Here is a 27,430-nt window from a genome sequence, read left to right as displayed (position 1 = left end):
AATTTAGCCCACCCCTCACTGGTAGGTTCTAAGAACAGAAGTTCGTCAGCTTCGGCCCTTCAGTCGAGAATAATACGTTTACCACTGAAGGTTTGGTATTATTACGAGACAAAAGACCTCCACTGACTCCCTTCAACAGGGTATCCTAATAGCAAGTTCTCAGTCTCGGGGTCCTCGGATTGATCGGCGAGAATGCGCCCACCAGAGCTAACATAATCACGTCTCGGAGGAGAGGCCTCGACTGAGTTCTCGGGAAATATTCACCAGAGTCGACGATTTCTAGAGGAACATCATGTCGTTATGGAACACCCATAGGACAAAATACATCCAAAAGAAACCTCGTCTGGGTGTGGGTCTTCATAAACGACTTAACGTAGCAACACGCCACGCAAGCCTCATGACTATCCACTCTAAAACCTGTGTGTACACTCAAGCTTGGGTAATGGGCTTATCTCTCATAGAACATCCCATCCCAATAAACAAACAAACCAACAACAGAGCCAACAGATACAACAATGATATGTACACAATGCAATAAAGTAGGTAAATGCTGAAAAATAAATAACTGTACAAAAGAATGAACACCCAACAAACAAACAACCTACAAAAGCTAGGAGGGACTCACTTAGGGAGATCATAAGGTCCCCAGCAGAGTCGCCAGCTGTCGCGGCCTAAAAAATATAGTATGTGAAAAAACAACCGGCGAAGAAGAAAATGACAGGAGAGTCGCCACCGTGCGTTATTTATCCCAAAGGAGGGAAAGGAAACGCTCTAAGTAAACCTGGAAAAAGGAGAGGAACAGACAAGGTCTCGCAACCAAATCTTGGGTTCGAGAGCCGATTATGCGAAGGGAAGGTATTAGTACCCCTACGCATCCGTAGTACTCTACGGGATCCACTTTTGTTGTTCTTGTCTAAAAGGTGTGGGTTTATCTAATGTACTATTTACTAAAAGAGGGGTTAAAAGAAAATGACTCGCACAGATGTCGCATCCACTGCATACGTATCTCATATGAATATGAGAATCAGAGTCTTCGTAGCTCGGCTACCTATGGGTTAAAGAGGAGTGTGCTCGCTAAGACATCGCGTCTTATGCCTACGTATCCCATTTGGAATGAGAATCAGAGCAAGCCATAGTTCGGCTAACTATGGTTTAAGGGTTGTGTTTTTCAGGTGAACGACGTTACTACGCAATCTACCGGATGCTCGACCTTTGGAGACTTACTCTCCCGTAGTAGAAGGAGTTAACGTATTCTTAGGAGAAGAAACATCAATGAGTTTGTGTGTGCTTTAGGAATGCTCATGCAAAAAGGAAGTCCTAGACGAAGGAACCGTGCTACCTTAATTGACATGCAAACGAGAGACTATACGAAGCCTAGCAATCCTATGGGGAGACGATCACACCATACAAAACAAACATACATAAAGTAAACACGCCAACGAGGGGGCTCAAACATACATGGGTATGGCTTTAGTCAAGAGGGGTCATATCAACCTCGACAAACAAGCCATGGAAGTGTAATCAAACGGGCTCTTAACCACTTACATTGACCGTCAGGGTGAGCAGATCAAATGGGTAATGAGGATAAGACCTCATGGCTCTTAACCCTGGACAGGGTGAGCTCATGACAAAAAGTGGGGATTCAGAAAGGTGGAACCCTCTCCACTGACTGACCGGACAAAAGATCTTGGGCTTTTGTTCTGAAGCATCGGCACTTAGTGCGAGCTTAAAGAACGCACACTGAATAACAGGGGATTGACTACTAATCCCTTTTATCCATCAATTGCCTCTTCATGGAGGTCTTTAGCACTGATGCCTCTTCTTGGAGGTCTTTAGGCACAAAAGTAAACACACAAAAGAAAACATTGCCCCCTATCTAGGTCTTCCAGCTAAGAAAGCGGTAAAATGCGGGAAAGATAAAGGGATCAAGAGATCTACCACACGGATAAAGATCCGAAGTAACGGAAACTAAAGGAACGAGAAACCCGAAGATCTCTCAAGCTAGCACCATCAAGGAAAGCAAGTCAGTACAAGTAATCAGAATAAATCTCCAAGTGGTACCCACAAATAAAGTGGAATACCAAGCTATCTCCTCAAGAGTCATGTGAGCCCTCACAAAAACTCAACAAACAGGTTAGACAAACAAGATAGGATGCAATCAAGAGTCGCACCAAACAGAAGAATCATAACAACAATAGTGTCAGGTAAACGACGCACAGATGCAAGAGAAAGCATGTCATAACAAACATCCAACAGATTATGGCAAATTGAAAAAAGCGACTACTGTCACGCTCGCTACTGCTTCGCCTAGCGAAGGCTTAGCGAAGCGTCGCTGCAGGCTCGCCTAGCGACACGGCTAGCGAATGCCTGCGTGTTCTGGATTTCCCATGGATAACAGTACGACTTCAGAAATTAAGTGGTCAAACATTCAAGGCATTGTTCTACACATTCATGCATATCTAAACCCGTGGGCAAAACCGAACGATACCCACTCTTTCAAATTCACCTTAATACCTCATACATTTAGAAATTTCAAATTGAAGGCATAAAATAATGGGAATAAGGAAAACCTGATTGGAGAGATCGAATGAAATTGAATTGCACCGTTGGGTTTGCAGAACAATCTTAGGGTTTATATGAGGTAGAATAGGTTCTTTGCAGATGAGTTCCCTTCAGCGTCCGGAGGCTGCTCTGAATCCTGTTAGCTCTTCCCTTCTTCTCTCTTTCTGCTCTTTCTTGGGAGATGAAGTCTAGAATTTATAACCTGATTTTCGTGGCTTTGTGGGCTCAAAATGAGAGAGGTCCAAGCCCAAGATTTTCTGTTATATTTTGAAAACGCGTGAGCTTCGCCTAGCGAAGGATTTGCTCGCCTAGAGTGCATGACCGTTCAGCTTCGCTAAGCGAACCACGCTGCTCGCCTAGAGAGCATGACAGCTCAGGCTCTGCTTTTTGCTCCTTCAAGATTTAGCATTTTGACTGATGAATAGACCCCATCTGATGAATAGACCCCATTTGAACATGTTGGAAGTAACTCAAGCCATTCACTTGTGTTGACTAATCACCCAGATAGAACCCACAAAGCGTCTTGGATGATACTCAAGCTTCTTTGTTCTAATTCTGATTGACATGAGGAAATGCAATATGAAATGTTAAATGACCTAAAAATGAATGCATGAATGAGGGGGGCAAATTTTGGGGTATTACACTCTAGGCGGTCCATCTTCTTCAACTGACTTGCTCAAGTATTATATCGGTGAGACAACTTGTCTGGATGAAGACCAAGAAATAAATAAGACATCTGGTGAATTTTATCAAAGAAAGACCAAGATGAAACATGATGCATGATATGCAAAAGCAAATGTGAATGTTATTATTGTTATTTTCCAAGGAACTTTAAGACATAAGTTGCAAACATTATAATAAGAATGACACATTTTGATGTACTAAAATTCTTATTTTATTAATAGTGTAAAGGATTACAATCAGAAATACAGTTTCAATGGTCATAAACGGAAAGAAACTAGATCTATGGAATCATGTCTGATGACGACCCAACTCTAAGCTAATACTTCTTGTAAAGCCTTTTGATATCTCCTTTGTAGCTGTTTTTCATATCATCCTTCTCTATTGCAAGCTGGTCTACAATGCCTTTCCAACCGCTAAAAGTAGGAAGATCAGTAGATGATGGACTGTTAGAGGAAAATAAATCCTCTTGGTCTCTTTATCTCTTCACAACATGTTTCTTAAGAAATTCTATCAAGTCGTCCTTCTCCTTTAGCCGCTTCTGCATATCTACTTTCTCAAGGTATGAGGTGTGAAATTTGTCTTCCTAATCATCCCTCTCTTGCTTCAACCTATCCAAAGCCTCTTGCAACTCCTATATTCTTTTAATAGTGGGAAATTTGACCACTACTAAGGACATAGGTCTTTGATAAGCGTATGGCATCTTGAATTCCTTTGCTCTCTTCTTCACCCAATTAGTGTATGGCTCCAAAGATATACAATTCTTCAATCCAAGCTCACATTTTTATTTCCTATGAATATTGTACCAAGCATGTATCATTCTAGCTTTTAACCCTTGAGTGTATTTCCCTTCATAGAAAAGTAAACCGTCTAACAAAGTGTTATTAGGTTTGTCATTCATAGCGAACCCAAGTTGACGTCTTGCCAAAGTTGGATTGTAGTTAATTCCTCCTTGTGTACCAACAAGAGGCACATTAGAGAACTCTCTATAACTATCAATAATATCAACATCATTGTAACCATAAGAATACCAAGCTATGTCATCATTAGTGAGAAACATAAGTCTCTAAGACCACCTTAAATAACCCTTATTTTCTTTGAAGATGGGAGACTGCGGCAAGTGAGAAATAAACCACTTATACAGTAAAGGCGCACAACATACAATAATTCCACCCCCTTTAGAAGTCATATGATGAATGGAGAAATAAGTGTCGTCGAGCAAAGTTGGGACCGGATTCCTAATCAAGAAGATCCTCATAGCATTAACATCAACAAAATTGTCAATGTTGGGAAACAAGACCAAAGCGTAGATGAGTAAGGCAACAATAGTTTCAAAGACCACCATGCCACCAATATTAGCAAAAGAAAAAGCTTTCTTAAATAGAAACTTTGAAGTTAACCCTCTAATACCCCCTTTGACAATGATATTGGCATTTGTGTCAGACTTCCTTAGATGAATGGCTTCGGTAATAACTTGAGATTCAAGAATTCCTTCCACTGCACTAAAAGGAACTCTATCAAAAACTAGTATACCCAAAAGATAAGCATACTCATCCATGGTGGAAAACAATTGATAATCGGGAAAAATGAAACACCGGTAAACAGGATCATAGAAGTGAACCAAAGTACAAAGAAGACCATCCTCGACATTAGTAGATAGGATAGATAAAAGTCTTCCAAAATGGTATCTGAACCCCTTAGGATCATCCACAAAAGAAACTAGCTTCCTTAATTCCATGAGATTTGGACATCTGAAACTGTATTTCCGAGTATTCGTCCTTCTAGTATCCATGATCAAATACACTCCACAAATTACAGTCTTTTTCACCTAATCTCTACCCGTATGATTTCTACCTAAGAACTCTTAGATATGAGATCCCACTCACTCCCCCTCAATCACACTAGTGATTTTAAACAACAATTACTTATGAAAATAAGACACTCTTCAAATACACACACTTGATCTTACTTAGCAGCTTCAATCAAGTAGAGACACACTTGATCTTACTTAACAACTTCAATCAAGTAGACACACGCTCATGCTTAAAAGCGTTGAGTGACAAATTACAACTCACAAATCAGACCAATTCAATCATCTATGGATGAATATAATGGCTTACAACCATACAAGACACAAACCCTTATTCTCTCTCAATATTTTGCTCAGTATTTCTTGTGTATCAAATCAGGTTTTCCATGTCCTTTTTATAGAAGCTTTCAGCTGGGCTTGGACATCCTAAAGCCCTAAAACTATTTTCCATTCAAATCTTCTCATGACAGCTGATTAGATCTCTTTGGAAAATAAGTAAATCTGGTTGTAATTAATGATTGAATGCGTTTGTAAATCAGATCTTCAATCATACATAGATTACCATTAAAAGCGCAATCACATAAGACATAACATTCACCCTGAATGTTCTGTGTACATATGTCATTACATCGGGTCTGACATCCTGGAACAATCCTACATAATTCCATTTTACATATCCAGCAGGTACTTAATATCAGATGTTATGACAGCGTGTATAACATCCTGAAACAATCCTACATAATTATATTTTTAAACTCCAGCAGGTACAAGATATCTTATGTTAAGACATCACATGCAACCTCTTGTGAACACTCTTTGTTTTACCAAAATTTATGCCAACACTTAGAACCTACAAACTCCCCATTTGGCAAATTTCTGCTAAAACATGTATCTGTCCATTTTGTTCACAAGACAAACACATCAGTAGTTAAACAGCATAACAACAGTTTAAGCAGCAGCAGAAGCAAACAAACAGAATTACTAGCTATAATAGCAACTAGTAAAACACACAAATGCACATGGGTACTTCTTCTCCCCCTAAGTCTGTTCAATACAAACATCTCCTTTAACAATAACAACACCTATAATAACAGCACCTGTAACAATCAGAGTCACCCTCTGACATCTGCTTCAACATCACCTGTGCACCATATTAGACATCTCCTCCAACATCTATAAACAGAACAACATTCTGTCTTACATCAAACATCTCCTTCAACTTCAGTTGTTCACCTGTTTAGCCTAGCTAGCCACAACAACACTACAGATTTCCATAATCCACCCATTTAACTGCAACTCTCCACAAAATCATTTCTCCCCCTTTTTCGTCAAAATAGACCAAAGGTGACCAATTAGACAAAATAAATGTCAATCAGCCTAGCAGAGAATGTCACAACAGATGTTATAACATATAAAATGTTAAAACATAAATGTTAGGAGATACAAACCATAATTATACACAGGTGCAATAGCTGAGATAATTAGAAATCCATGGAAATCATAAAGAGCCCAAATATTACATCAAGGCATCAGTAAGGACTGCCACAAAATACAAACATTTCAACAGAAACACAACAAAACATCCAAGCTTCCAAAACAACCATAACATCATCCGGACAACATCCAGAACAGCCAAACCAACAGGGGGACCAGTCTTCATAATAGCACACATCACACACAATCTTCATAATAGGGGGACCTTCACAACTCAGTATGAGGAAGTAGCTTCTTCTTCACCTTCAGATTCAGAACTGCCACTAGATTGAGAATTGGACCTCTCACTTGAGGTATGGGCATCTGACTCCTTGGCTGTACCAACCTTATCCATCTCTTCCTGCTCCAAGCTACTAATGAGAACCTCTAAAGCCTCCTTCCTAGCCTTGGAAACCCTAATACCAGTATCCAGCTCCTTACAAGTTTCCTTCAATTGATCAATCAAACCACCTTGAGAGGCAAGCTCCTTCCTTGCAGATGTCATGACAACATCATTGACATGGCTTCCTTCAAACAACTTGTAGTGAATGGTCAGTGGAGGCTTCCTTCTGCTGGGAATATCACTTGTGTTGAGAATGCCTGGTTGTTGGCTTAAGATAATTCCACAAATAATAGATGGAAAGGTAATAGGCAGCTTTACTGCATTAGTGGAGGCATGTCTAACAATCTGTTCAAACATAAACCTTCCAAAATCAAAGTTTAGCCTGGTTCCAATAGCATAGATGATTCTTCCAAGACCATTAGAGATGGTTGAGATATGGTTTGTTGGCACCCAGTTGGTTGAACCAATCTTGTGCAAGATGGCATATTTAACAGTTAACTTGCCAGCTGATAGATGCTTCTTACTAGGCCATTCCTTGACTTGGCCAGCAGTAATAGTCCTACAGACTTCATTGTCTGTAGCCTCTAACTCCACACCTCCTTCAGTTCCTCTCCCTAGGAACTTATTGATTATGGTTGGGGAGAACCTTACACATATCCCTCTCACAAAGACCTTGCAGAATTCCTTGCTACTCTTTTCAGAAATATCCTCTAGGATATTCACAATGAACTCTTTTACTAACCCTTCAAAACATTGGGGCAAAGAAACAACAGTTTTCATCAGACCAACATTCTTGATCAATTCCATCACTTCCTTCACTTCTACAGCCTCCTTTCCTAGCTCCCTTTCAACAACAACTCTCGTTTGAATGACAAACTTCCACTTGGCAGCACCATCTTCCAGATGGAAAGAGATGTTGTCTAAGTGCACAGCTGCAACCTTGGCTGGAGACTTTTTAATAGTCTGCCTTTTAACATGAGAGATGTCTGGGACATCGTCTTAGACATCATCTTCAGAGTTAGAACTCTCTTTGACCTTCCTCTTCCTAACCTCTACATTACTCCAAGATTTGGAGGGTCCTACACCAACAACCTTTTTACATTTTCTTGTTGTCATCATTTCAACCACAGTCTTCCCTTTTATAGTCTTCAATTTCCTAGCAACACTTGGTTTTACATGATGAACCAAGGTGTCAACTTCTTCTTCTGAACTCGCTTCCTCCATATTAATAACATTCTCAGCAGTCTCATGAGAAACATCTACTGGTTTCTTACTAGGCAAGGTTTTACCTAGAGAGCATACTCCCTCAGCAACCATGTTTTTATCTGATCTAGATGAATCATCATCTTTCTCAGTTTGGGGTTCCACCTCATGTGAGGGGTCCCTTCTAGACAGAGGGGTAGAAACACCCTTGACTGCACGCCCTTCGTTTAGAATCCTAGTTACTAGGTTCCTAATGGCACGATCTGTAAAGTGCATGTTATCCTTATGAGGAGATTTATCAGGAATGTTACCTTGATTACTTCCAGCCGTGGAAGAAGGGCCAGGGACGTCGCCTGGAATAACAGAGAGGGGAATAACCTCCAGAATATCTTCATCCAAAAACTCCATGGAGGGAGTCCTTGCTTTGTTAGTGGGTTTTGATCCTGAGGATGAGGGATGTTGAGACATTTTGTTGAACTTTTGAGAAAAATCTTTTTGCCCTAGCAGAGGTTGTCTGAGAAGTTGGATGAAGATGGAAATGGTTGTGTTGAGGTAGCTTGTGGAAATGGCATAGATACTAGTTCCAATACTAGGTAATGATTTATCATAAATGTGGCACTTTCTTTTAAGCGGGCAGACAACATTTTTATTTCCTTTTCCACTCCTCTTTAATTGCTATAACTTCACATGAATACAAATCCCCAATTTCCCTCTTAAACATTCAAACTGATTATCATCAAAAACCCTTGCAAATTTGTCAGCTAATTGCATTTCATGTTTTAGTGCTATGATTTTGTCTTCCACAAATTCTGTAATGAAGTGATAACAAAAATCAATGTGCTTAGTCCAGCTGTGCTGACTAGGATTTTTGGACATAGTTGTAGCACTCAGGTTGTCATTGTACAATGTCATGACATCGTGTGTGACATTTTATTCAGTCAACATTAGTTTCAACCAACCCTGTTGAGAACAGCTACTTCCAGCTGCTATATATTCAGCTTGATATATAGCACAAACACCATTTTCATCTTTCAAAGGAGTAGGTGTCCTTTCACTCTCCATCTCAGTCATCTTAACATTGTTCTTGGCACATTTACTTTGAAATAGACACATAGACCCTTCTATCTGCTTGACTTGTAGACCAAGTCCGAAAAGTTCTTTCCAACTTCAGACTGCATTTTACTAGCCACATGTTTTACCATCTGGTCTAACCTCCTACCAACCCCAATACTATCTATTTGAGCCACCATGAGCTTTTCTCCTGAAGGTTTCACACAAAAATCTTTGAAGATTTCAACCACATCAGATTTGTTTTTGGTCCAGGTGTATCTGGAGAAGTTATCCACCACTGCATACTTCTTTCCACCAAGGCTTTCCACCTGCATGGGTCCCATCAAATCCATATGGAGGAGTTTCAAACCTTTGGAAGTGATGTCATGTCTGAGTTTCTGGTGTGACATCCTTGTCTGACATTTCCCACAGACTTTTCTTTCAACAATCTTCAATTTGGGAGTTCTTCTAGCAGATATAATCATCTCTTTAAGATGCAGATGGCTCAAACATTTATGCCATGTCTTCACTTCTTCTTCTTTGACTAAGGTACATTTTAAGGAATAACCAATTTGAGAGCTCCATATGTAACATTTGTCTTTGGTCCTGACTCCTTTCAAGATCACTTCACTTTCTTTGTTAGTAATCAGACATTCAGTCTTAGTGAAGTTAACATTTAGACCTTGGTCACATAGATGACTGATGCTTATTAGATTTTCAGTCAAGCCCTTAACAAGTAGGACATTGTCAAGGTCAGGAACTCCAAGGCAAGCAAGCTTACCAATCCCCTTGATCTCACCCTTTGCTCCATCACCAAAGGTTACATAACTCATGGCATGAGGATGAAGGCTAGTTAGCAGGTCTTTTTTTCCAGTCATATGTCTGGAGCACCCACAGTCAAAATACCAATCTTCTTTGCCTGAAACTCTAAAGGAAGTGTGAGCTATTAGACTTGTAACATTAGTCTTAGGAACCCATTGCTTCTGGTTGACAGGCCTGTGATGTTTGGGTCTTGGTTGATAGTGAGTCTGATGATGAACATGGCTAGGATAACCATACAGCTTATAGCAGAACGACTCAGGTGGCCAAATTTTCCACAGTAATGGCATCTCCATCTTTGGTGTTTTCCTTTTTGATGTCTTCCCTTCTGATGTTGTGACATATGATGTGACATCTCAAGTTTGCTTTTAATATGGCTGTACTTAGGTTTGGATTTAGGTTTGCCACTAGTGTAACTGCACTCAGGCTTAGATTCATTAAACCCAATGCCAGATTTGTCTCCTGTTATTTGTCCAGTCTGGAGAATCTTGTGTAAGGAGTCAGAACAATTGTTTAACATTCTTACATACTTGGTCATCTCTTCCAGTTTAGAGTTCAAGAACGTAACTTCAGCTTTTAACTTGGAGATGGTTTCCACATGTTCTGCCTTCTCATACTCAAGTTTTACTATCAATTTCTTCTGGCTTTCAACTTGTTGACTTTCATCTAGCTTGGCATTCAGAACCACTGCTTCTATTTTTAATTTGGAGATTGTTTCCAAGTGTTCTACCTTCTCATTCTCAAGTTGAGTTATTACCTTCTTCTGGCTTTCAACCTGTTTACACACCTCTGCACTTTTGTGACACAACTTTCTGTAGGTAGTGGCTGTAACACCCCGATAATAAGATGTATTTATTTAAATTAAATTAATAATATGTTTATTAATTTAATTAGAATATTTGAATTATTATTATTATTATTTTGGAATAATAATTATTGGGATAATTATTTAGTGGAATAATATTATTGGAGTATATAAGTTGGAATAATAAAAAGTCCCAATTTTTTTGGAAAAAGGTTTTCACGTGAAAGGGGAAAAGAGGCAGAAAGGGCAAAAAGAGAACCAGAGAACGAAGGTTGAAGGAAGGAGAAACTTGGAGCTCAGAGGCTGCCGGATTAACTCAGGTAAGGGGGGTTTATCATCAATTAACGGGTATTATGGGATGATATGTACTGGGTAGTGATAGACCATTGTTTTACCTATGATTGGATGATATATGTTGAATTTGTGAACTGTTGAGATGAACGAAAATTGGAATATAATTGAAGAATTCGTAGGAATTTAGTGTGGAAATGTTAGACCTTGTGGAATCGAATAGGATCTGTTCTGAGTTAGACAATAGGAAGGAATTTTGTGTGAAAATTGGATTGTAGAAGGTTGAATTGGGTAGATCTCGTAGCAGAGAAAGCCATTGCAGATCTGAGAACTCTGGTCTCTGGTCATACGCGTATGGCACTAGGCAATACGCGTATGAGATGTTGGTACGCGTATGGGGGGAAGCCTTACGCGTATGGGTGGAAAAGATGGCATTTTGAACGTGAATTGGTCTCTGTTGGTACGCGTAATGGGAAGTTGTTACGCGTAGCGTACGCGTATGGGATAGGTGGTACGCGTATGAGTTGGGCGAGGAAATGCGCAATACGCGTAAGAGAGTAGGCATTACGCGTATGGAGTTGGCCAGGTTTGGGCAATACGCGTATGGCATGGACAGTACGCGTATGGGCAGAGTTGGGATTTTCATGAACTGTTGTTGTGCAGTTTTTGGTTGTTTAGGCTGAGTGATGTACTTAGCTGAGATATGATGTTGTAGGGATCGTTTCCCGTTGTTTTGAGTGGTATAGGTATTAGTAGAGCGGGCTAATACTGTGTTTGATTATGTGGCATGATATGATATGCTTTTGTGATTAATTATGTTGATAATGTGTGAGGGTATACATGATGATGTGAATGTATACGTTTGTGAATAGACTGTATTATGGCTTAGAGTGTGAGCATGTGTCTATTCTTGATTGTTGTTGATGTTGCATTGCTAGGTGATTAGCATGCATGTTGTGGCCCATTTGGGGTGGTAGCTAATTCCCATGGTGAGGAATTAGTGAGTATATCATTTGATTGTTGTTGTTGATGTTTGCATGCTAGGTGATTAGCGTGCATTTCATGGCCCATTTGGGGTGGTAGCTAATTCCCATGGTGAGGAATTAGTGAGTGAGTCACTATGTCTCAAATGAGTGGGACTAGTGAGCTTGGTAGCCGTGCCTGGATTTGGACGGTGAGGTTGAACTATATGTTCACAAATAGTCGGTACCGCATGCATAGAGTCTCATTGCATAATGAATGTATGGCATATGATATGAATGGATGTATTCCAGTATCATATGTGTGTTGTGTTGTTAATGATTGAATATGATGGAGATTTGTACTGTTGATTATGATGTTTGAATGGATATTACTGTTGCTGAATGCGTAGTCTAATTAGGGTGAATTAATGTGTTAATTACTTGGCATTACATGTTGTTCTATAATGCTTATTATATTGATTGAGGAACTCACCCTTACGCCTATTTTTCAGGTAACGAGAAATGAGTTGAGTAGAAGCTTATGCTTGGAGTCTAGGGTAGTTCTTATGGGTCATGCTCTGATAGATGTAACATCGGGAGGGGATGTCTTAATTGATTTGATATTGGTTGTTGATGATTTACATGTAGTGTGTTACATGTTTTACATGGAGTTGAATTTTAGTCCGTTGCGAATTATGCAAAGAACCTTATTTTGATTAAATAAATGAGCATGACAGGATATTTTAATGATTTTTGTGAAATGATTGTGTGACACCCTTCGGGGCATAATTACTCTGATGAATATATTGTTATTTTAATTATAATAATTTGGGGTATTTAGAAGGGTGTTACATTAGTGGTATCAGAGCATAGTCGGTCGTGTCGAGTCGTAGTTATTCTGTTTCCCCTGTACGGGATAGGTGTTGTGTAACCCTATCAGTACTTATTTATTTAGCTTGTTTGGGTTTTCAGAATAGAGATGGCTGGAAGAGGTAGAGATGATGCTGCAATTGCTGAGGCTCTGGGTATGCTAGCTGGAGTACTTGGAGGAAATCCGAATGTTGTGGGAATGGGAGCTGCTCGTCAGTTGAGTGAGTTCCAGAAGAACAATCCTCCAATGTTTAAGGGAGCATACGATCCAGATGGTGCTCAGAAGTGGTTGAAGGAGATAGAGAGGATCTTCAGAGTAACTGAGTGTGCTGATAACCAGAAGGTCAGGTTCGGTACACATATGCTGTCGGAGGAAGCTGATGATTGATGGGTTGCTACCCGCACTGAGTTGGAAAATGCTAGAGATGCTGAGATTTCTTGGGCTGTGTTCAGAGAGAGATTTCTGAGGAAGTATTTTCCCGAGGATGTCAGAGGAAAGAAGGAGATAGAGTTCTTGGAATTGAAGCAGGGTAACAGGTCCGTTACGGAGTATGCTGCTAAGTTCACAGAGCTGTCGAAGTATTATACTCCCTATGCTGAGGCTGCTGGGGAATTTTCCAAATGTGTGAAGTTTGAGAACGGGTTGCGTCCCGAGATCAAGCAAGCGATTGGATATCAGAGGATTAGAGTGTTTTCTGATTTGGTTGACTGTTGCAGGATTTTTGAGCAGGATTCCAAGGCTAGAGTTGAGAGTTATCAGCAGAGGGTTGATAGGAAGGGCAAGAATCAGATTGATCGTGGAAAACCGTATGCTGCTGGCAAAGGTTTTCAGAGGCAGAGTGGGATGAAGAGGCCTAGTGGGGGAGACTCTAGTGCTCCTGCCAAGTGTTACAGATGTGGTCAGGCTGGACATCGTATCCATGAGTGTACCAGTAATGAGAAGAAGTGTTTCAAATGTGGGAAAGGTGGTCATTTGGCTGCAGATTGCCGGTTGAAGACTGTGACTTGCTTCAACTGTGGAGAGGTGGGTCATATCAGTCCACAGTGTCCTAAGCCAAAGAAAGAGAATCAGTCGGGAGGCAAGGTTTTTGCTTTATCAGGTTCTGAGACTTTTGCAGATGAGCGTTTGATCCGAGGTACGTGTTATATTAATGGCTTTCCTCTTGTAGCTATTATTGACATAGGTGCGACTCATTCCTTTATATCTTTGGATTGTGCTGTGAAACTTAAGTTAGAGATATCTAAGATGCTTGGAAGTATGGTGATTGATACTCCTGCGAAGGGTTCAGTAACTACTACTTCAGTTTGTTTAAGTTGCCCTTTGAGTATTTTTGGTAGGGATTTTAGGATAGACCTTGTGTGTCTTCCATTAGTGCAGATTGATGTTATCTTGGGTATGAACTGGTTGGTGTTTAACCGGGTTTCTATCAACTGTTTTGATAAGACTGTGATTTTTTCTGAGATTGAGGAAGGAAAGAGTTTGTTTCTATCAGCAAGGCAGGTGAATGAGGAAGTGGCAGATGGGGCGGAGTTGTTTATGTTATTAGCGACTTTGGAGGCTAAAGATAAACTGATGATTGGCGATCTAGCTGTGGTGTGTGATTTTCCTGATGTGTTTCCGGAAGAGGTGAATGAATTACCGCCAGAGCGTGAAGTTGAGTTCTCGATTGAATTGGTACCTGGTACTAGGCCGATATCGATGGCTCCGTACCGTATGTCTGCTGTTGAGTTAACTGAATTGAAGAGTCAGTTGGAAGATTTGTTGGATAAGAAATTTATTCGTCCGAGTGTGTCACCGTGGGGTGCACCAGTGTTGTTGGTTAAAAAGAAAGAAGGTACTATGAGGTTGTGTGTGGACTACAGACAACTGAATAAAGTGACGATCAAGAATCGGTATCCTTTACCGAGGATTGATGATTTGATGGATCAGTTGGTTGGTGCAAGTGTGTTCAGCAAGATAGACTTGAGATCTGGGTATCATCAGATACGTGTGAAAACTGAAGATATTCAGAAGACTGCTTTCAGAACAAGGTATGGACATTATGAGTATTCTGTGATGCCTTTTGGTGTGACTAATGCACCTGGAGTATTTATGGAGTATATGAATAGGATTTTTCATCCGTACCTAGATCAGTTTGTTGTGGTGTTTATTGATGACATTTTGGTGTATTCGAAATCTGAAGAAGAGCATGCTGAGCATTTGAGAGTGGTTTTGGGAGTTCTACGAGAAAAGAAGTTATTTGCTAAACTGTCGAAGTGTGAATTTTGGTTAGAAGAAGTTAGTTTTCTTGGCCATGTGATTTCCAGAGGTGGTGTTGCCGTTGATCCTTCTAAGATAGAAGCGGTATCTAAGTGGGAAGCTCCGAAGTCAGTTTCTGAAATAAGAAGTTTTCTTGGACTGGCAGGTTACTATAGGAAGTTTATTGAGGGATTCTCTAAGTTGGCGTTACCGTTGACAATGTTGACTAGAAAGGGGCAAGCGTTTGTTTGGGATTCAAAATGTGAAGAAGGTTTCCAAGAGTTAAAGAGAAGGTTAACTACTGCTCCTATTCTGATATTACCGAGTTCGTCGGAATTATTCGAGGTTTATTGTGATGCTTCATTGTTGGGTTTAGGTGGTGTGTTGATGCAGAATAAGCAGGTTATAGCTTATGCTTCGAGACAGCTAAGGGTTCATGAGAGGAACTATCCGACACATGATTTAGAGTTGGCAGCCGTGGTATTTGTTTTGAAGTTGTGGAGGCATTATTTGTATGGATCAAGATTTGAGGTTTTCAGTGACCATAAGAGTTTAAAGTATTTGTTTGATCAGAAAGAGCTGAATATGAGACAGAGGAGATGGTTAGAGTTTCTGAAGGATTATGACTTTGGTTTGAATTACCATCCGGGTAAAGCAAATGTAGTGGCTGATGCGTTGAGTCGGAAATCATTGCATATGTCTATGTTAATGGTTAAGGAATTGGATTTAATTGAGCAGTTTAGAGACTTGAGTTTGGTGTGTGAGAGTACTCACAATAGTGTTAAATTGGGAATGCTGAAGTTAACAAGTGGTATTCTGGATGAGATCAGAGAGGGTCAGAAATCCGATATGCTTTTGGTTGATAAGTTGACTTTAGTGAATCAAGGTCAAGGTGGTGAATTCAAAGTTGATGAGAATGGTGTTTTGAAATTTGGTAGTCGGGTGTGTATTCCGGATGTTACTGAGCTTAAGAAGAGTATTCTTGAAGAAGGACATCGTAGTGGTTTGAGTATTCATCCTGGAGCTACGAAAATGTATTATGATTTTAAAAAGTTGTTTTGGTGGCCGGGAATGAAGAAAGAAATTGCGAGTTTTGTTTATTCCTGTTTGACTTGTCAGAAGTCAAAGATTGAGCATCAGAAGCCGTCTGGGCTAATGCAACCGTTGGCTATTCCTGAGTGGAAGTGGGATAGTATCAGTATGGATTTTGTTTCTGGTTTGCCGAGGACAAGTAAGAGTTTTAAGGCTATTTGGGTGATTGTTGATAGGTTGACGAAGTCGGCTCATTTCATTCCGATGAGAATGGATTATCCATTAGAGAGATTAGCCGAGTTGTATATTGAGAAGATTGTAAGTTTGCATGGTATTCCGTCGAGTATTGTTTCGGACAGAGATCCTAGATTTACATCGAAGTTTTGGGAAGGGTTGCAGAGAGCTTTGGGAACTAAGCTGAGATTGAGCTCTGCATATCATCCGCAGACTGATGGTCAGACTGAGAGGACGATTCAGTCATTAGAGGATCTTTTGAGAGCTTGTGTTTTGGAAAAAAGAGGTGCTTGGGATTGTTATTTGCCTTTGATTGAGTTCACCTACAACAATAGTTTTCATTCGAGTATTGGTATGGCACCGTTTGAAGCTTTGTATGGTAGGAGATGTCGGACGCCTTTATGTTGGTATGAGTCCGGTGAGAGTGCGGTGGTTGGACCGGAAATTGTTCAACAGACTACAGAAAAGATTAAGATGATTCAGGAGAAGATGAGAATTGCTCAGAGTCGGCAGAAGAGTTATCATGATAAGAGGAGGAAGTCACTTGAGTTTCAAGAGGGAGACCATGTGTTTCTTCGTGTTACTCCGATAACTGGTGTTGGTCGAGCTTTGAAGTCGAAGAAGTTGACACCTCGATTTATTGGTCCTTATCAGATTTTGGAGAGGATAGGAGAGGTAGCCTATCGTATCGCTTTACCGCCGTCGCTTGCGAATTTGCATGATGTTTTTCATGTGTCTCAGTTGAGGAGATACGTTCATGATCCGTCGCATGTAGTCCAAGTAGATGATGTACAGGTGAGGGATAACCTGACTGTCGAAACATCACCTATGAGGATCGAGGATCGAGAGTTGAAGCAGTTGCGGGGTAAAGAGATTGCCTTGGTGAAGGTAGCTTGGGGAGGACCAGCAGGTGGCAATGTGACTTGGGAACTGGAGAGCCAGATGAAGGAGTCTTACCCGGAGTTGTTCGCTTGAGGTATGTTTTCGAGGACGAAAACTCTTTTAGTGGGGGAGAGTTGTAACACCCCGATAATAAGATGTATTTATTTAAATTAAATTAATAATATGTTTATTAATTTAATTAGAATATTTGAATTATTATTATTATTATTTTGGAATAATAATTATTGGGATAATTATTTAGTGGAATAATATTATTGGAGTATATAAGTTGGAATAATAAAAAGTCCCAATTTTTTTGGAAAAAGGTTTTCACGTGAAAGGGGAAAAGAGGCAGAAAGGGCAAAAAGAGAACCAGAGAACGAAGGTTGAAGGAAGGAGAAACTTGGAGCTCAGAGGCTGCCGGATTAACTCAGGTAAGGGGGGTTTATCATCAATTAACGGGTATTATGGGATGATATGTACTGGGTAGTGATAGACCATTGTTTTACCTATGATTGGATGATATATGTTGAATTTGTGAACTGTTGAGATGAACGAAAATTGGAATATAATTGAAGAATTCGTAGGAATTTAGTGTGGAAATGTTAGACCTTGTGGAATCGAATAGGATCTGTTCTGAGTTAGACAATAGGAAGGAATTTTGTGTGAAAATTGGATTGTAGAAGGTTGAATTGGGTAGATCTCGTAGCAGAGAAAGCCATTGCAGATCTGAGAACTCTGGTCTCTGGTCATACGCGTATGGCACTAGGCAATACGCGTATGAGATGTTGGTACGCGTATGGGGGGAAGCCTTACGCGTATGGGTGGAAAAGATGGCATTTTGAACGTGAATTGGTCTCTGTTGGTACGCGTAATGGGAAGTTGTTACGCGTAGCGTACGCGTATGGGATAGGTGGTACGCGTATGAGTTGGGCGAGGAAATGCGCAATACGCGTAAGAGAGTAGGCATTACGCGTATGGAGTTGGCCAGGTTTGGGCAATACGCGTATGGCATGGACAGTACGCGTATGGGCAGAGTTGGGATTTTCATGAACTGTTGTTGTGCAGTTTTTGGTTGTTTAGGCTGAGTGATGTACTTAGCTGAGATATGATGTTGTAGGGATCGTTTCCCGTTGTTTTGAGTGGTATAGGTATTAGTAGAGCGGGCTAATACTGTGTTTGATTATGTGGCATGATATGATATGCTTTTGTGATTAATTATGTTGATAATGTGTGAGGGTATACATGATGATGTGAATGTATACGTTTGTGAATAGACTGTATTATGGCTTAGAGTGTGAGCATGTGTCTATTCTTGATTGTTGTTGATGTTGCATTGCTAGGTGATTAGCATGCATGTTGTGGCCCATTTGGGGTGGTAGCTAATTCCCATGGTGAGGAATTAGTGAGTATATCATTTGATTGTTGTTGTTGATGTTTGCATGCTAGGTGATTAGCGTGCATTTCATGGCCCATTTGGGGTGGTAGCTAATTCCCATGGTGAGGAATTAGTGAGTGAGTCACTATGTCTCAAATGAGTGGGACTAGTGAGCTTGGTAGCCGTGCCTGGATTTGGACGGTGAGGTTGAACTATATGTTCACAAATAGTCGGTACCGCATGCATAGAGTCTCATTGCATAATGAATGTATGGCATATGATATGAATGGATGTATTCCAGTATCATATGTGTGTTGTGTTGTTAATGATTGAATATGATGGAGATTTGTACTGTTGATTATGATGTTTGAATGGATATTACTGTTGTTGAATGCGTAGTCTAATTAGGGTGAATTAATGTGTTAATTACTTGGCATTACATGTTGTTCTATAATGCTTATTATATTGATTGAGGAACTCACCCTTACGCCTATTTTTCAGGTAACGAGAAATGAGTTGAGTAGAAGCTTATGCTTGGAGTCTAGGGTAGTTCTTATGGGTCATGCTCTGATAGATGTAACATCGGGAGGGGATGTCTTAATTGATTTGATATTGGTTGTTGATGATTTACATGTAGTGTGTTACATGTTTTACATGGAGTTGAATTTTAGTCCGTTGCGAATTATGCAAAGAACCTTATTTTGATTAAATAAATGAGCATGACAGGATATTTTAATGATTTTTGTGAAATGATTGTGTGACACCCTTCGGGGCATAATTACTCTGATGAATATATTGTTATTTTAATTATAATAATTTGGGGTATTTAGAAGGGTGTTACAGTGGCCAACTCTTGAAAGGTTACTTCATCATCACTTGAGTCTTCATCTGAACCCTATCTTCCAGTCAAGGCAGTCACCAGATTTACAGATTCTTCTATTTCACTCTCATCAGACCAAGTGGCAGCAAGACTCATCTTTTGTTTCTTGAGGTAGGTTCCACATTCAGTTCTAATGTGTCCATACCCATCATATTCATAGCACTGGACTTCTTTTCCTTCTTTGGGCTTATCATCTGACTTTGTTCTTCTTCCAGCATTGTTGGATTTACTGATGTCAGATGAGATGTTCTTGACATTAGCCTTAGATCTTACATCCATATTTTTCAATAGTCTGTTGAACTGTCTTCCCAGCATTGCTACATCATTTTCCAGATCTTCATCAACATCCTGACCATTTTCCTCCTTTATGTTTGACATGAAGGCTATGCTTTTGGTTTTCTTTTCAGATCCATCACTCATTCCCATCTCAAATGTTTGGAGGGAACCAATTAGCTCATCAACTCTCATATTAGAGATGTCTTGAGACTCTTCTATGGCTGTCACCTTCATAACAAATCTCTTAGGGAGTGACCTAAGTATTTTACTTACTAATTTTTCATCTGACATCTTCTCTCCCATGGCTCCTGAGGCATTAGCAATTTCAAGGATACTCATATGAATTTCATGAATATTTTCATCTTCTTTCATCCTTAAATTTTCAAACTTGGTGGTGAGCAGCTATAGTCTAGACATCTTTACTCTAGAGGTGCCTTCGTGAGTGGTTTTGAAAATGTCCCAAACATCTTTAGCCACCTCACAGTCGTTTACCAATCTGAAGATATTCTTGTCTACTCCATTGAATATGGCATTCAATGCTTTAGAATTTCTAAGGGCTAGATCCTCCTCCTCCTTGGACCATTGTTCTTCAGGCTTCTTGTCAGTTGAGGCTTCTCCTTCCTTAGTAATTACTGGATGTACCCAGCCTGTTAACACAACCTTCCAAGCCTTATTATCCAGAGATTTTAAGAAAGCTACCATTCGAGGTTTCCAATAGTCATAGTTAGATCGATCCAAAATTGGTGGCCTGTGAACAGATCCTCCATCTCTCTCCATAGTACCAGAAAGTATTGTCCCTAGATCTCACCCAGAACTAGAGCAGGATGCCTGCTCTGATACCAATTGAAATTCTGGTATCAGATATGAGATGTCGAAGGTAATGTCACGACACTAATATCTGAATAATGCAAACAGGATAAAGATAAAGAATAATAATGCAAGACACATAAGAAATTGTTAACCCAGTTCAGTGCAACTCACCTACGTCTGAGGCTACCAAGCCAGGAAGGAAATCCACTAAATAGAATTAGTTCAAAGACTCTCAGTACACTCCACAAGTTACAGTCTTTTTCACCTAATCTCTACCCGTATGATTTCTACCTAAGAACTCTTAGATATGAGATCCCACTCACTCCCCCTCAATCACACCAGCGATTTTAAACAACAATTACTTATGAACAGAAGACACTCTTCAAAGACACACACTTAATCTTACTTAGCAGCTTCAATCAAGTAGACACACACTTGATCTTAATTAACAACTTCAATCAAGTAGACACACACTCATGCTTAAAAGCTTTGACTGACAAATTACAACTCACAAATCAGACCAATTCAATCATCTATAGATGAATTGAATGCCTTACAACCACACAAGACACAAACCCTTATTCTCTCTCAATATTTCGCTCAGTATTTCTTGTGTATCAAACCAGGTTTTCCATGTCCTTTTTATAGAAGCTTTCAGCTGGGCTTGGACATCCTAAAACCCTAAAACTATTTTCCATTCAAATCTTCTCATGACAGTTGATTAGATCTCTTTAGAAAATAAGTAAATCTGGTTGTAATTAATGATTGAATGCGTTTGTAAATCAGATCTTCAATCATACATAGATTGCCATTAAAAGCGCAATCACATAACAGATAACATTCACCCTAAATGTTCTGTGTACAGATGTCATGACATCGGGTCTGACATCCTGGAACAATCCTATATAATTCCATTTTAGATATCCAGCAGCTACATAATATCACATTTTATGACATCGTGTATAACATCCTGAAACAATCCTGCATAATTATGTTTTTAAACTCCAGCAGGTACAAGATATCTTATGTTAAGATATCACATGCAACATCTTGTGAACACTCTTAGTTTTACCAAAATTTCTGCCAACACTTAGAACCAACAATCCACAAAAGATACTAGTTTCCTTAATTCCATGAGATTGGGACATCTGAAACTGTATTTCCGAGTATTCGTCCTTCCAATATCCATGATCAAAATATCTTCTTGCAATAAGAGTCTCTAAGTTACTTGAAAATTGGGGAAAATTTCTTATGAATGCAATGAGTGCATGATGCAACAACCACAAATAAGATCACATAAAGCACACAAACAAGGTACAAAGGTTCAGGGTCACGAGCATGGAGCCAAGGGTAAGAACCAAACCATAATGTGTGTACTAAGGGTATAATCACCTATAAAACAAGGTTCTAAAAAGTTTCTAGAGTCATAATTCCATCTTTTGGATATTATCGGCTTAAACGACTACTAGTCAACCAGTAATATTCTCAATAGAATCTTGTCTGAGTGTAGTATCGTGTAACAAATAATTCAAGTATACACCTAAATAGCCACCATACTATATCCTAAAAGGCCAATATAGGTTAAGGGTTCTAAGGTATTCACCTTCTCGGGCTCCTAGGTCGGAAAAAGTAATACCAACTACGAATACTTGTGCGACATTAGTAGTCCCAAAGGGGCGTCCACTGAGTGGGGATCTCAAGTCAGCTTATTAAGGATTAACTCCATGCAATCCAAACGTGACTATACCACCCTCCTATCATAAGAGCTCTCAAGTCTGGGTATAGGACTTATCTCACCACACAGAGATCACCAAGCACCAGACAGAATAACCAATAACAAACAACATCAAACATAATATATACAAAAAAACAAAGATGGGTTTAAGCCACTAGGAACTACTCCTCAGTAGATTCTCCACTTTTCTGTAGTGGTAAAAATTTCTGAGATTAAGCTATCAATTAACTTAACTCATAAGGAGAATACTCAACTAGTCACCCACGAGTATGAGAACTTTTCATCATCATGAGAAGGGATCCAACTTGGATAAAGATCAACTAGTATGCCACTAACTCTCTTAGATGGAAACTAATTATCATCAATACTATGAGGATAGGAGAATTATATCTCAACTATCGAAATGACTCATGTCTAAAATTTGAGAAAAGTTTTTAAAAAGGAAAAGTGCATAAAAGGGCACAAAAACAATTTGAATGAGTTTTGCATTTTTTAAGTCTTTTGAAATTGGTCTGAATATACTTAAGATGAATTAAAATTTATTAGGAAAAGGTTTTTAAAATCACTTGACAAAAGTCAAGGTTTATTGAGAAAATAATTTATATTGGAAAGCAAGAAGGTTTCGAAAAAGAGAGAAGATTTTGAAAATTAAATAAGGGGAGGAGAAGAAGAGACTATCCTAGATTATATATTAAAAGCTAAGGAGGATATATCTAACCAAGAGATAGCAAGCTCTATGACATTAGTCAAGCAAGAATTCCCTCCTTAGGATTAAGCCTCAAGCAAGCCAAGATAAGCAAATAACAATCCATGTATCAGATGAAACCAGAGTAACTCAACCAAGTCTCCAAAAGAAGTCCAAAGTCAAAGGTACCAGATGGATTCTAAGGTCTCAAATCACAAGTCCTAAAGCAAAGGTTAAGATCCTAATTATAAGTCCATAACTCCACATTGATGCCAAGGATAGTAACCACAAGTCCATGAATAAGGATAACCAAGTTTCTTTTTAGGTTTTTTCTTATTAGTGTTTTATACCATGAAATGAAAATCCAAATGGACAAAGAACAAATAATAAAATCACAAATAATATGATACAGGATGTTAAACATAAATTATAAAGTAAATGGCATAAAGTAAAAGAGCATAAAGTAAATTACATTGAAGTAAAAGTTAATACAAGTAAAATGTTAGTAAATGATATTAGTAATCAAAAATGAAGGATGGTTTGGTCATTTTTTTGGAGAACACTCATCTATTCACCCACAAGCATAAAACATGAACCTATACATCATTATGAGAAGGGCTCCAACTTGAGTAAAATGAATAAGTATGCCACTAGCTCTCACAAATGGAAAATGAGCAATATTTTCACACAATACCATGAGGAGTAGGAGACTTACAATCTCTCCTATAAAAATGTCTTTGCTTTTGGGATAAATTAAGAATTATGTTAAGAAATCATAATTGGACTTATGTAGAAGTCACAACTATCTGAGGCCGCTCAATAATAATGTTAGTGTTAATACATACTAGAGAAATGATATGTAAATCATTCTCCTAAAGTCATGCCACACAAAAATAAAATAAGGAATGATCAAGCACAAAGGCTAAGAGGATGCTCCATTACTTTAATCAACACTTCATGACACTTAGGACAAACTTATGCATCAATCCAAAGTACCTTAAATGATCTATGATCAATTATGAGGTAGATTTGAAATGATGAAAGTTCATCAAGCACCAATCCACACATCATGAACAAGATGGACACAAGCCATACAATTGATCAAAGGAAAAAGAAAGAGATGAAGAAGAAGGGGACAAGAGATGTCATGCCCAAATTGGACCAAAAGTTTGATCAAGTCATCATCAAAATCAATCATCTATTTTGGTGGATGAGGGTTTTCACCCCATTAACACTTTAAGATCCATTGAGTTTGATGAGACTTAAAGTCCAAACCATCATGATCCAAGGCCAACAGAAGTGCACAAAGGTCACACAAATATAAAATGCAATTAAATGAAATAAAAATGCACGAAAAGCATTTTTAAATGAATTTTAAAATAGAATAAAATGAAAAATCCATAAAGTCCTTCAAAACACCAAATAAACGGCCAAGAAAATTATGGAAGATAGGAAATAAAATAGGAAGCATATAATAAAATTTTCAGAATTTTTAAATGCAGAAAAGTATTTTTAAACCAACTAAAACAAAGGAGAAAAGAGAAAATTCATGAAAAACAAAAAATCAATGAAATAAAATGTAAAAAAATAAAAATCACATGAAGAAAAGTAAAAGAGAATTTTAGAAATTATTTTGGGATTTTTGGATAAAAAATGAAATTACTATGAATTTTAAAAGAAAAATCAATTAAAAATAATAAAAGAAAAAGAATTAAAATAAAAAAAAACATAGAGCACTGGATCACGCCTCATTATTGACGTGACAGATCCAACACTCCATATGTTAGAGTACACGATGGAATGCGCTGCAAGCCAAACACAGGATCCAGTTTAAATTCAATCAATCAAATGTCCAACGTGTTTGGCCAAACTCATACCACCTAAGAAAAACTTTTATCATCATCTCCGGTGAGCTTTCACCATTTAGATCCTCTTCTCATCCCAAATTTAACCTAGTGCCTCAAATTCATTTATCTAAATTAAGCAAAGGGAACTTCAAAGAAGTTTCAGAAATAAGCAAGCCATGGAAAATAAAATTAAATGATGAACACGATCGATCAACACTAGATAAGTTAGGGGAAAGAATTAGGGAGTGAAGGACTACATTGTGGTAACTTGTTTGAGTTTAAATGATGCTTAGAACTACCTTGTCCAAATGGTCATCATAAGTTTATGAAACTTGATCAAGTTAGAGCACTTCATAAGGTCTCAGAGCTTGGGAATTTTGTGAAAGTTTCAGAGGATGCCGACGATGCTAATGGAATCAACAAATTGGATTAAAATAATCTATAACTCAAAACACCATAGTTGAATTTTATGAACAATTTCAAGTTGCAGTGGGGTTTTCTTGGCTCTTTAAAGCTTGGAAATGAAGGAAATAGCTTCCTCTATTTATAGGGAATGTGTTTGCATCCAAATGCGTGTGAAATGATGCAGAATTCGTATAAAATGAATTTGATCCGAATGTGAGAAAAGTGTGACTTGAAACTCATCAAAACTCATCCAAATGATGTGTTTCAAGGGTCAATTAACTTCTGGAGACTTGTATAAACATGTTTAAGTTCAAAATACATGCTAATTTGGCTTGGAATTGAGATTAATAATGTTCAAATTTTGGGAATGGTGATTTCTTTAGTTATAAGTCACCATGTTTAAACCAATGGGGTATCCTGCTCATGAGGCTTTTTAATACCATTCTTTTTACAATGTTTTGAAATCATGGCAAAGATTAAAATGTGCCAGGAAAGGTTTCATTTCGATGCTTGAGCACAAAGTTATGTCATATTGAAGTTGGCATGAAAAACTGATCACATATTCTAACCTATAAGGTCTCAATGAATTCCATGGCCTTCCAAGCATATTCTGACCTTGGTCCTTGAAGAAAACATGTAGAGGGTATCATAAATGTCATTATTCAAAAAGCATCAGCCTCATATGTTGAAAGTTGAAGAAGTTATAATCTTTGAAAGTTGGGAAAGAGTCACTTGAAAATAGGTCAAATTTCACTAAGTCCACAAATGACTTATAATCTCTCCAAACTTTTGATGATCCTCCAAGCATAATTTGCTATTGTAATTTAATGATAAGTTGTATAGGGTGTTGAGAAGATTGATATGCAAAAAGAGGAATTCAAAAATATTGAGAATTGAAGGAGTGGTGATCCTTGGAACCTTGACTTCAAAATGTTGAGTTTTTGGTCAAACCCCTTAGAACAAACTTGTGTACTTGGACTTTCCTTGAATTTAAAAGCACATGGATGATCATATGAACTCAAAATAAGGTGTCCTTGATTATCTCTGGATTAAATTGCTCAAGTCTTGAAGTTGCTTATTGAAGAAGGCATGGAAATAAACACATGAACCTTTGACTTTTCTTGGGAAGTAATCCACAAAACTTTGATTTAGTTTTCATCAAAATGAGATTGAAAGGTGCTTTAGAACCTTTGAAATCATGAATTATAAGATATCCCCCTTGATAATCAATGGTTGACCATACTTTGACTTGAGGAAACAATACAAACCCTAGCTAAGGAAACATGTTTGATGCTCTTGATGAAAAGCCCTACCTTGCAAAATAAATTTAGGAATGCAAAACATATTTTTTCTATTTTGATTACTGGTAAGATAAGCAATGAACATGTAAACACAAAGGTTAAACAAACCAACAAAAAAGTGCTTGGTGATCCCTGCAAAAGCAAACTCAAAGATGGATAAGGGGCAGAAGGACCAAAATGTGACCTTATTTGTGTGCAATGATGTAAATGAGATGTAGGATTTTAGGGTTTAAAATTAGGGTATGATAACTACCAGGTGGGAACTGGATTCCAATATTAACTTCCAGACAAGAATTGGATTTAATTTAACCGTCAAATAAGAACTGACTACCAGACGGGAGCTGGATTTCAATATTAACTTTAAGACAAAAATTGTATTTGATTTAACCGTCACACGAGAAGTGACTACCAGACGGGAACTAGTTTTGAAAACTTAACTAACAAATGAGAACTGGCTACTAGACGGGAACTGGATTTGAAAAGTGATTGCCAGACGAGAACCGGACTTTGAGGTACTAAACAAGGTTGGATTTTTGATATATGGGTGATGCCATAATGCACAAGATAAAATGCATGATCTGATACAAGAGAAATGTTAGTGCATGCAAACATGATTGATGCCAATGCATGAAGATGATCTGGTTGTTTGAATTGGTAAGACCAAGAAGTATACTTGCAACAAGTTCTTCATAAAGAGGATGTTGTGATAACATGATTCCTCAACACTCGTTTTGAACTCGATAGTTGCTGATGTACGGTAGAATTTTTCTTGAGCAACTTGAAGATATAGAGATAACTCAAACATTTGTATCCTACCTTACCCTAGTTTGTTGGGTCTCTTGAGAGATTTGCTTGTA

General features: G+C 38.5%; 1 protein-coding gene across 1 annotated transcript in view; it reads right to left on the bottom strand.

The window, feature by feature from the left end:
* LOC127082172 (uncharacterized) overlaps window positions 1-8,186 on the bottom strand; it is a 57,803-nt gene extending 49,617 nt beyond the window's left edge. Inside the window, exons 1-2 of the mRNA XM_051022397.1 lie at window positions 7,920-8,186; window positions 7,659-7,832 (exon numbers count right to left, since the gene is read on the bottom strand). Coding sequence (XP_050878354.1) covers window positions 7,659-7,832; window positions 7,920-8,186 — 441 coding nt within the window. The remainder of the gene's footprint in view (window positions 1-7,658; window positions 7,833-7,919) is intronic.
* Window positions 8,187-27,430: the final 19,244 nt, after the last annotated feature.

The sequence above is a fragment of the Lathyrus oleraceus genome, chromosome 5, assembly GCF_024323335.1.
Source record: "Lathyrus oleraceus cultivar Zhongwan6 chromosome 5, CAAS_Psat_ZW6_1.0, whole genome shotgun sequence".
Classification (NCBI taxonomy): domain Eukaryota; kingdom Viridiplantae; phylum Streptophyta; class Magnoliopsida; order Fabales; family Fabaceae; genus Lathyrus; species Lathyrus oleraceus.
This window is presented reverse-complemented; position numbering and strand designations above follow the sequence as displayed.